Genomic DNA, 12,318 nt, shown 5'->3' on the forward strand with positions numbered 1-12,318 from the left:
AAGAATTACATTTTATTTAATTAATTAGACAAGACAAATATTTCGAAAGAAAATTATGTTCGAAAGAAATGAATAATAAAACGCAAGTTTCTTTCCGAGAGTGACACGTGTCCTTTAGATCAGATGAAAAACTGATCTTATTTAAGATCAATTGGGCTGATCTTATGGGTATTGTTTAATTAATTTCAATTTAAAAAGACCCAAGATCACCCTAAGTGATCCACCGATAAATATGGCCTTATTTACGGAGAACTGTGGCGGTTCGTTTGCCAAAATAACTGAAATACCCTTATTTAATATTATCTTCTTTACTCAAGTGTCTGTTAGGCTTTGAATCAGTAATGGGCCGGACTTTATCTGGAGGTGCAAACCGACCCCCAACAAGATTGATTGTGGATATCGACTAACTCATTCACCAGTATAGACAAAATACGACTTCGTGCAAATTATCTTTGTTAGTTTTGGTTTCACGTGAATTTTAAGGGGAAGAAAATAGAAGACAATTTCTACTAAAACTCTCCATACCAAACAAAATCTGAATGGATTCCTAAAACCACAATAGCGATAATTTGATTAAATTAATAGAACCCGGTTTATGAGAGTCCGACCAGTTGAGTGGTCTTGGCATTTGGTATCAAATAAATTTTTCATTTTATAGTACGATACTATTTATTGCATGTTAAATTTTTGATTCTTTAGAAGGACTTGAAAATATTGAATGTCTTCTCATTCTGTTTTTTTTTCCCATTCTCTAAGAGTTAGGGTTTAGGTCCACAGAATTGAGAAGTCTCTCGTTTCCTCTTGAAAGACTCGGATGTATGGTAACCGTTGAATCAGCGGGTCAGGCAAATAGCTAAGGTCCTAAAGGATAACATATGTTAAACACACATCCCAATTAACATTCTACCGTTCTATCTATTCAGAACTAACAAATGGCATATGGAATTTTTAACATGGTATTTTACTGAAAAATATACTCTCATACATCAGAGAAGCTTACATTTAGTGCAATCACTGAACTCGAACTGGGACAAGCTTGAGCGGTACTTTTTTGACAATTGTAAGAGTACCAGCTTCTTCTATACTGATGTCTTTGTGTTTCATCCCGTCAGGCAACTTCCAATCGAAGAAGTAAAGTAAGTTCAAGAGTCCCAATTCAACAGTAGCAATCCCCATTGACATCCCGGGACATATCCTTCGACCAGACCCAAATGGCAAGAGCTCATAGTGTTGTCCCCTATAATCCACAGAACTATCCATAAACCTCACAGGGCTAAACTCTTCCGGGTTTTTCCAGAGTCTTGGGTCTCTTCCTATCGCCCCAACGTTAACCAAGATCCGCCTCTCGGGAGGAATATCATAGCCTTGAACTTTGATGTGAGCCATTGTTTCCCTTGGGAGTATAAGAGGAGCTGCTGGGTGTAATCTAAATGTTTCTTTGATTACCATCTTCAAGTAAGGAACCTTATCGATATCTTCTTCAGTGATTCTCTCCTTGTTGTTGCCAAGTTGGTCTCGGATATCGCCTTGAACTTTCTTTAACAGTCTCGGGTTTCTAACTAGCTCTGTCATTGCCCATATCATGGTGATGGCCCCAGTGTCTATCCCTGCAAGAAATATATTCTATTTACAAACAAGAAAGTTAAGTTAAAAACGTAGATCCATTTTTTATATGATGATGTGTTTTAAAAGAACTCTAGATTTACCGCGAGAAACCCCTTGATATGATCTATTGTGAGTTTTAAGGAATCATCTTTGCCTTGTTTATGAATCACATCCAACATTGAATCGATGATATCTTCATGATCCTTTGATCTTCCAGGATTCAGATGATCATCTATCACATGTTGGAACAGAGCATCGAGCTTGTAAAAAACATCGTTGAGTCTTTTGTGTTGTCCGGAAAACAAGTCCACGAGCCATCCAAGTCCGGCAACAGGGAAGAAATCAGAACAAGTGAAACTTGCTAGGGCAGTCTCAGCTTCGAACACAAGTTCTTCAATCTTGTCTTTATCGATAAACTCACTCTCGTGGAACCTTTGTCCAAAAGCAACTCTAAACAAGATACTTGCGGTTAGCCAGAAAAGGGATTTGCTCAAATCAACCGGAGATCGATCTACCGCGGATTCAGATAGTTGCTTGACCAGAAAGTTACATTCTTCCTCTCTGATGTGCCTATAGGACTGAACCTTTTTCAAACAGAAAAGCTCACGTACCGCAAACTTACGCCGCTCTTTCCACTCGTCACCGTATGGTGTAAAACCAATATCTTTAAAATCACGTGAGATTAACCTTGTCCCTACAAGCTTAGGCCTGCTGCAACAGTCTAGGTCATGAGTTCTAAGCACTTTTTCAGCTCCTTCTCTCGATGAGATCACAGTTACAGGGACAAAGCCAAAGTGAAGAAGCATCACAGGTCCGTATCTTTCGGCTAGATGTTGAAGTGACCTGTGAGGCAATTCTCCAATCTGGTGTAAGTTTCCGATGACCGGAAACTTGGGAGGGCTTGGAGGAAGATTCCATTTAAAGTGTTTAAGCTTTTTGACGAAAAAGATTAAAGAAACGAGGGTAATGAGGCAGAAACAGAGGAAAGAGATCGCCATTTTTTTTTTTTGGTAATCGAAGTGAAAAATGATATTGCTCTGTTTGTGTTCTATTAATAGTTCCACACGGCAACTTGACCTAGCAAACTATCCATTCAATTTTCTTCATTAAAATACTGCAATTATTAGATGGAGCCAATTGTCTAAAAGGATAATATTTTAGTGTGGATAAGAATAACTAGAAAATGTAAACATTTTAATTGTTTCTAGTGTATATATATATATATATATATATATATATTTTTTTTTTGACAACATAGTGTATATATGTATCTTGAATAAATTAGAAAAAGTCATTTATGGTATTTGTGGATTTTGCTATTTTACTTCAAATCTTTTAGATTTTCCATTTTCAAAGATCTAAAAAGCTAATTATACACATTATGTTGGATCTGTGTTTGTTATTAAGTATGTATTTATAAAAACAAAATCACAAATATATAGTTTCTTGAGTGGTCAAAAATGGCAAACCTACAAAGCCATTAAGCAAATGGCAAATCCAATTTTTCTGGGGCCAAATGCCAAACATAAATGCAATTAGATGGTCTAATGGTGTGTGAGTGTTTTCAAAGCCACAAGTTTAACTCTATTTGGGAAGACCGTACGAATGATTTACGCTTAATTGATGTGGTCTAGCCACATAAACACTCAACTTTTGTTAACTTTCGAATATAATAACAAACTTTTTATTAACAGGAAATTTAAACGTCATTAGCAACACATTTATTGTTGGGGTTAAATACGATTTAAACTCGGGTTATTGGAATGCATAAGAGAGGATTTTACTACTGAACCAGTGGCAACTTTCAAACATTAATGTAATATACTAGCTTTTATTATAAAATCAAATAAAATATAGTATGATTTTTTTCTTTTTTTAATTCCATGCATGCATATAGTAAAACCAAGTATATTACACTAATGTTGTTATTGACGTTTAAATTTTCTGTTAACTTTATAAACGGTATGTTGATTTGGCAAGTTAATAAAAAATTTGTTATTATATTGGAAAATCAACAAAAATTGAGTGTTTATTTGGCTAGAGTGCTAAACTAATTAAACTGGCAAGAATGAGATTCAAACATTCCAAAAAAAGACTTTTTTTTTTGTCAAAAAGCCAAAAAAAAAGGCTTCATTTTTTTATTTTATCAATTCTTTAAGCAATTATGGACGTTCTGCCAACAATATTTTTAAATCCAGAAGCAACATCGACAAGATATGTGAAGACGTAAATTATATTCTTTTCCATGCACATCACACATTCAAACCATGATCCAAAATTTTGAATATATAGAAATTTGATTTTTTAGCTATGCATGCAGGGAGAATATTTTTGAATATTTTTCTTCGAGCCAAAGCCGAACATAAAAAGAAATAACCAATGATTGCTAATTGAGATACAAACTAAACCTCTATTTGCATGATCTTTATTTTCGATTGCTAATTGTGAATTGTGTCTTTGAAATCAGTGATTTAACGATCACACATATATTCCAAATCCTGAAAAAGAGTTTCTGACTCTTTTTGGTTGTTTAATATCATTATTGGCTTAGAATGCTTTATTTGGACTACGACAAAATCTTGAATTGACCATTCTATACTCAGCAGACGACAAAGAGGGAAGAAGAAGCATGCATTGTGTTTAATGTTAACTTTTGTTTTAGCGAATGATTAAGTTTCTCTATTTCTACTTTTCTAGCAATAAATCTTCTTTTGTTGTGGAATATATTTTTACATTTCTTTTTGTTAAAAGATTTTTAATTTATAAACATATATGCCTAATAAACTATATTAGAATATACATTTTATATTTACTAAAAACATGATTCTATCACAATAGGCTATTTCTATGTGTATAAATACTTCTTCAACTCAATAAAAGAAACAATTTCGGCATTCTATTCTATTTTATTTCATGGTATCAGATCATAAAAATTCTATGACCTAATTTTTTTTTCTTCTCGCCGCCATTGTCTATCTTTGAGTCACGGTCGTGTTTCAACTTCTATTTTCCATATTTCTATACTTCTGTTTTTTTTGTTTTATCATCAATGTCAGACGGCACAACCTCCCTTCCTCCTACACCAGTAGTCACCAACGCTGGAAACCAACTCGTCGTCGGCACGTCAAACCCATACTCGCTTAGCTCCTCTGATAATCCTGGATCCTTGATTTCTTCAGTTCTGCTGAAAGAGACAATTATCCAGAGTGGACACGTAACTCCTTTCAAACCAAGCAAAAACTAGGGTTGACAACACGTCAACACCCAAACCCTCGGCTGATCCAGAGCTTGCTCAGTGGCTATCTGCGAACTCCATGATTATCGGTTGGATTCGTACCTCGATTGATCCTCAAATCAGATCTACTGTCTCATTTATCTCTGAAGCTTCCACGCTGTGGGAGAGTCTTCGTACTCGTTTTTCTGTGGGCAATGGTGTTAGGAAACAAGTCATTAAAGATGAGATTGCCTTATGCAAACAAGATGGTTAATCCGTTCTTCAATACTACAAGCGGTTATCTAAGTTATGGGAGGAACTTCGTAACTACATGTCTCGTTGTGTCTGTCGATGTGAAGCTGCTCCTTACATGGCCAAGGAGCGTGAAGACGACCAGATTCACCAGTTCCTCTTCGGTCTTGATTTGCCACGTTTCGCTAATATCCATTCTAAACTTACCGATGAAGATCCTTTGCCTTCTCTCAATCAAGTTTACTCTCGAGTCATTCGGGAAGAACAGAGTCTCGATAACATACGCTCCAAGGAAACAACCAAGTCCGACGCCATTGGATTCTCCTTTTATTCCGAATCATCTTCACAGGTTGCGGCTGTCTCTAATTCTAAACCTCGCGATCGTACTTTTACACACAGTCGTCGACAAGGTCATAACATGACCGAATGTTTCTTGCTCCATGGCTTTCCCGATTGGTACTATGAGCAAAAAGGAGGCAGTCAGGGTTCTTCTGATGAAAGGGACGACATGCCTTGGTTTGAGTCCAGACAAGTTCAAAGAGGAGGCAGGTCTAACAAAGGCATCGATCGTGGTCGTGGTAGAGTTCACAGTGCTCATGCTGCGTCTTCCTCATCTGTTCCTACTACTGATCAGATCTCTCATCTGATCTTTCTTCTTCAAGCACAACGTCCTAATACTTCGTCCGAGCGGTTATCGGTTAAAACTAATCTTACTGATGTCATTATTTATACTGGTGCGTCTCACCATATGACAGGAAATAGTTCTATTCTGCAAGACGTTTTTGATATTATACTATCACGGGTTACCAAGTCGGATGGAACGGCTTCCCGCGCTACTAAATGTGGCACCCTACAGCTGAATAACACATAAGCTTCGCTATGTGTTGTTTGTTCCTGATTTTGATTGCACATTGATCTCTGTCTCCAAGCTGCTTAAACAAACCGGATCCATTGTGTTTCTTACAGGACCGTTTTTCGAGGACTTTGATATGGGCGGGGGAAGAACGTGAGAGAGTCTACTATTTTACGGGTGTCTTGACTGCTCGTGCTCACATGGCTACAACAGCGTCTGCGTCTTCAAGAGCTTTGTGGCATCGTAGATTAGGACATCCTTCTCCTAGTGTGTTGTTATCTTTTCCTGAATGTCATCACTCTTCCCAAGACTTACACAAGATTGAGAGTTGTGATATTTGTTTTTGTTCTAAGCAAACAAGAGAGGTTTTTCCTATTAGCATTAATAAAACAATGGAATGTTTTTCTTTGATTCATTGCGATGTTTGGGGACCATATCGAACTTCTTCTACTACTGGTGCTGGTTATTTCTGTTAAGAAAGTGACACAAACTTAGGAAGGTTTGCGCTTTTGTTGTTTCAGACCTCTCTCTCTTTTGATTTGTATAACTCTCGTGTGAACGTTTAGAGAAAGAAAATAAATAAAAGAGACACAGAGAATTTAACGAGTTCGGATCCTTTGGGATAGGATCCTACGTCTCACCGGAGAAGGCTCCGAAAAATCAACTAAGAAACTTTGGCTCAAAACAGAGCTCTTAATCCTTTACAACTTTTTCTCTCTTTATCTTGTTTCTCACCACACGCTTACCCACAATATACAGGTTCACCTCTAATATATATAGAGAATTTGAGATAGCTATGAAGAACTAGACCAGAGTTGACTTATCTTTTATCTGACACTAGGCTTCGATTGAACTTGAAGTTCCAACATGTTCTGATGACGGCGGCGTAATTGCAGGCCTGCACACTTTGCCTTCAACAGAACAAACATCTCAATTGTGTGTGCTTCCCAAACAGTGTTACACGCCTCTGAACCTTGTACTACTCTGAACTTGTGTGATTTTGCAGAGAGAAGACTCGGGAGTCGAGAAGCTTCATCTTTATCCTTAAAACCTTCTGTCTCAGGATGAGACTTCTGATTTTTCCTTTTATGTTGAAACCCTCTTCTTGATAATAAGTCTTTCACTTTGTCATTTTGCTTTTGACTTTGTCTCGACTCCCTCCTCTGTATCGAAAGAATTTGGAATTCAAACTAAACTTCACAAAACTCCACCTTAGTTTGAATACCACCCCAACTTGATTCCTTTTTTTTCTTAGTATACTTGGATTCTCCCTTTCTCCGGATTCTTCACATCTTCTTTAGTGACTTGAAATTCTGAGCAGCTCCAAAGCCTTTTGAAGCTTGCTCACAAGAACTATCTTGGTGAAAATATCTGCAGGATTCCACAAAGTTAACACCTTACTTACTGTAATCTCTCCATCATCAATCTTGTCTCTGATGAAGTGTAGCCGCACGTCAATGTGCTTTGTCCTTTCGTGATGCACAGAGTTTTTGGACAATGAGATAACACTCTGTGAATCACATAAAACTTCAACTTGATCTTGAGTAAAACCCAGTTCTGCTGTTAAACCCTTCAGCCATATAGCTTCCTTTGTAGCATCAGCCAGTGCCATATATTCCGCTTCAGTGGTGGACAATGCTACTACCTTTTGAAATCCTGATTTCCAACTTATAGCATTTCCACCTGCTGTAAACACGAAACCAGTTATAGATCTTCTCCTGTCCAGATCAGCTGCATAGTCTGAATCACAGAATCCTTTGATTTCAACATTGTCTTGCTTCTTGTAGAACAACCTGAGGTTCTGTGTTGCCTTGATGTACCATAAGACCCACTTAACAGCCATCCAGTGGTCTTTTATTGGCTTGCTCATGAACCTGCTCACAACACATAATGGACATGCGAGGTCAGGCCTTGTCCCAATCATGGAGTACATGATGCTCCCCGCAGCATTTGCGTAAGGAACATTCTTCATATATGCAGCTTGAGCAGTCACTTCTTCTTCTTCTGCAGCTTTTAGTTTGAAATGAGCTCCCAGTGGTGTGAGTACACCTTTACACTGATCCATTTCGTACGTATGCAAGACCTTCTTGAGGTAATCATTTTGAGATAACTCAAGTGTTCCCTTTTCTCTATCTCTCTTAATCTCCATACCCAGAATCTTTTTAGCTTCTCCCAAATCCTTCATTTCAAATTCTTTACTCACTAGATCTTGCAGTTCTTGGATCTTGTCTTTGTTCTTTGCTGCAATCAACATATCATCGACATATAAAAGCAAATAGATGTATGAGTCATCATCAAGTTTTTGATAATAAACACAACTATCAAAACTACTTCTTTCATAACCTGATTCTTTCATGAAGGTGTTGAATCTCTGATTCCATTGTCTTGGTGCTTGTTTCAACCCATACAGAGATTTTCTTAGATGACATACTTTATCTCCTGTTTCGCTCTTGACTTCATAACCCTCTGGTTGCTCCATAAGAATGTACTCATCCAGATTTCCATGTAGAAATGCAGTCTTGACGTCTAGTTGCTCCAGCTCTAAATCAAGATTCACCACATATGAGAGGATAAGTCAAATAGACACATGCTTCACAACTGGTGAGAAAATCTCTTGGTAATCTATCCCTTCCTTCTGTAGATACCCTTTTGCAACAAGTCTGGCTTTAAACCTAGGTTTCTCAACCCCTGAGATCTCTGGTTTTCTCTTGAATATCTACTTACAACCGATTACTTTGCAATTTTTTGGTCTCTCAATCAAAGTTCAGGTTTGATTCTTGTGTAGTGAGTGCATTTCTTCATTCATGGCTTCCCTCCAAGATTTCCAGTCTTTGTCTCTCATTGCTTCATCAAAGCAGCATGGTTCAGGGTAATCTCCATCTTCTGTAACCATGAGTGCAAAACTGGCTAAATTTGATTCTTCATATCTGGTGGGTTTCTTTGTCACTCTCCTTTCTCTGTCCCTTGCTAGTTGATAATTTTTAAGAGGATCATTACCTTGATACTCCTCATCTCCTGAGGCTTCTGCTTCTTCTGTATTTTGATTCTCCTCTTGATCTCTTTCTAGATCATTATCAGCTTCACCTAAATCACTGAAACCACCATGATTGATTTCATAGATAAGAGGTGCCTCCATTCTTTGTTGTTGAAGTCCTTGTTCTTCTGGCTGATTTAAATGTTTGTACATTTTTTCTTCATGGAAGATTGCATCTCTGGTGGTGACACACTTCTTTTCTTCCACTAGCCAGAACTTGTATCCTTTGACACCCATAGGATATCCAATGAAGACTGCTTTCTTTGCTCTAGGATCCAACTTCCCTTGATCACTATGAATGTAAGCAACTGATCCAAACACTCTCAGCTCTTCATATTTAGGTCTTGTTCTTGTCCAAATCTCCTCAGGAATCTCAAAATCAATTGCAGAAGATGGCGATCTGTTTATTTGATAAACAGCAGTGGACGCAGCTTCTGCCCAGAAACTCTTCGGCAGACCAGATTCACTCAAAATACTTCTTACCTTGTCAAGAATTGTTCGATTCATTCTTTCTGCAACCCCATTCTGTTGATGAGTGTAAGCACAAGTTTTGTGTCTTACAATACCTTCTTCTCTGCATAAGTCATTGAATTCTTTGTTACAGAATTCAAGACCATTGTCTGTTCGAAGTATCTTGATTTTTCTTCCAAGTTGATTCTCAACCATCTTCTTCCAATCAACAAAGCTCCCATAAGCTTCATCTTTTCTTTTCAGAAAATAAACCCAAGTCTTCCTTGAATGATCATCTATGAAGGAGATGAAATACTGACATTTTCCAATTGAAAGAGGGACATTGGGCGATCCCCATAAGTCAGAGTGGATGTAGTCCAGTATGCCTTCTGTAACATGCTTCCCAACTCCAAAACTTACTCGATGTGCTTTTCCGTAAACACGGTCTACGCAGAAATCCAGATCTGTAACTTTTGATCCATCTAGATATCCTCTTTTAAGCAGAGCTTTCATTCCTTTCTGACTCATGTGCCCAAGTCTCCTATGCCACAATCTTGTTTCATCCTTCACACTTGTTGATGCATTTGCTTCTCCTGGTAAAACAGATCCTTTGAGAACATACAGTGTGTTAATCTTTTTCCCTTTTATAAGAGTTGTGCAGCCTTTGTTGATCTTCATAACTCCATCTCTAAACTGAAACCATCAGCCTTGATCCTCCATTGTACCCAGCGAGATTAGGTTCTTAGTCATCTCAGGAACATATCTCACATTCTTCAACAAAACAGTCGAGTTATCTTCATTCTTGATTCTTATGCTGCCAACTCCTTTGACTTTTGAGTAAGTGTCATTGGCCATTCTGACTTTCCCAGTACATGAATCGTTTAGACTAATGAACCACTCCTTCCTTGGTGTCATGTGGAATGAGCACCCTGTATCCATGATCCATACCTCATTAAAGTCTTCACCCAGAGACAATAGTGCTTCAGAAACCATTAGAGCAGCAGCATCTGCAACTTGTCCTGTCACATTTGAGGATTCTCCTTTGTCTGTAGAACTGCTATGTTGCTTGTTTCTTTCTTTCCATAAAAAACACTGCTTCTTGTAGTGGCCATCTTTACCACATATCCAACAAGTCTTTTTTCCTCTAGACTTAGACCTGTTTTTTTGTTTTCCTTTGTCACCTCCTTTGTCTCTCTTTTCAGGTCTCCCTCTTTCTTGGACAAATAGTGCATCAGAACTTTGCTTTGGCAGCCTTCCATTTGCTCCTAGCTCTAGTTCTTTAGACCTAATAGCACCTGTAATTTCATCTAGAGACAAAGACGTTTTCCCATACTTCAAGGTATCTTTGAGCTGATCAAACTGCTTTGGCAAAGCCATTAGCAGAATGATAGCTTGATCCTCATCAGAGACTACCACCTTAACATGCTCTAGATCTACTATCAGCCTCAGAAAATCATTTATATTCTCATTTATGCTCATGCTATCACTCATCCTATAGCTATAGAGCCTTTACTTGAGATAAATCCGGTTTGGTAACGACTTAGCCATAAACAGGTGGTCTAGAACATTGAGCATACCTGCAGCCGTTTTTTCTTTGATGATTTTTCGGAGAACATTATCTCCCACGCTGAGGATGATAGTAGATCTAGCTTTTCCCCTCTTTTCCTTTAGAGACTTGTCTGGAACTGTTGTTGTTTGTGCTGCAGCTTCTGGTATGGTATCTTCTCATGTTTCAGCCGTTGAATCTTCAATTTCAGGAGCTGGAACTTCTTCTAGTCCTTCCAGTAAACCCATCATCTCCATATGAGCTAACAACTTCTCCTTCCATAGCATGTAGTCACATTTTCCATCGAACTTTTCCATCTCAACCCTTGGGTATACATGGCTTCAGATTTTGAGATGAAAACACTCCGAACCTGGAGCTCTGATACCAATCTGTTAAGAAAGTGACACAAACTTAGGAAGGTTTGCGCTTTTGTTGTTTCAGACCTCTCTCTCTTTTGATTTGTATAACTCTTGTGTGAATGTTTAGAGAAAGAAAATAAATAAAAGAGACACAGAGAATTTAACGAGTTCAGCTCCCTTGGGATAGGATCCTACGTCTCGCCGGAGAAGGCTCCGGAAAATCCACTAAGAAACTTTAGCTCAAAACAGAGCTCTTAATCCTTTACAACTTTTTCTCTCTTTATCTTGTTTCTCACCACACGCTTACCCACAATATACAGGTTCACCTCTAATATATATATAGAGAATTTGAGATAGCTAAGAAGAACTAGGCCAAAGTTGACTTATCTTTTATCTGACACTAGGATTCGATTGAACTTGAAGTTCCAACATGTTCTGATGACGGCGGCGTAATTGCAGGCCTGCACACTTTGCCTTCAACAGAACAAGCATCTTAATTGCGGGTGCTTCCTAAACAGTGTTACACGCCTCTGAACCTTGTACTACTCTGAACTTGTTTGATTTTGCAGAGAGAAGACTCGGGAGTCGAGAAGCTTCATCTTTATCCTTAAAACCTTCTGTCTCAGGCTGAGACTTCTGATTTTTCCTTTTATGTTGAAACCCTCTTCTTGATAATAAGTCTTTCACTTTGTCATTTTTCTTTTGACTTTGTCTCGACTTCCTCCTCTGTATTGAACAAAATTTGGAATTCAAACTAAACTTCACAATTTCCTTACTATTGTTGACGATTTCTCTCGTTCTGTTTGGACATATCTCATGTCGGCCAAATCTGAAGTTTCTCATTTTCTCTGCAATTTTTGTGCCATGACCGAACGTCAATTCAGTTAACAGGTCAAGACGATCCGTAGTGATAATGGTACAGAATTTATGTGCCTTACTTCGTATTTTCAGGAACATGGTATTCTACATCAAACCTCATGCGTTGATACTCTGCAACAAAATGGA

General features: G+C 38.0%; 1 protein-coding gene across 1 annotated transcript; it reads right to left on the reverse strand.

The window, feature by feature from the left end:
* On the reverse strand, positions 877-2,662 carry LOC104790249 (cytochrome P450 71B19-like). The gene is made up of 2 exons (XM_010515962.2): positions 1,707-2,662; positions 877-1,623 (listed from the first exon to the last, which is right to left on the reverse strand). Exons 1-2 carry the CDS (start codon positions 2,601-2,603, stop codon positions 1,012-1,014), a joined length of 1,509 nt encoding a protein of 502 aa, XP_010514264.1. The 5' UTR covers positions 2,604-2,662; the 3' UTR covers positions 877-1,011.

Source organism: Camelina sativa, chromosome 6, assembly GCF_000633955.1.
Source record: "Camelina sativa cultivar DH55 chromosome 6, Cs, whole genome shotgun sequence".
Taxonomy (NCBI): domain Eukaryota; kingdom Viridiplantae; phylum Streptophyta; class Magnoliopsida; order Brassicales; family Brassicaceae; genus Camelina; species Camelina sativa.

What these genes read in the sequence shown, in the direction of transcription:
- LOC104790249 (XM_010515962.2), bottom strand. Translation starts at nt 2,603, where the DNA reads ATGGCGATCTCTTTCCTCTGTTTCTGCCTCATTACCCTCGTTTCTTTA. An exon ending in ATATCAAGGGGTTTCTCGCG is followed by an intron (nt 1,624 to 1,706) that starts GTAAATCTAGAG and finishes GTTTGTAAATAG; the next exon opens with AATATATTTCTTGCAGGGAT.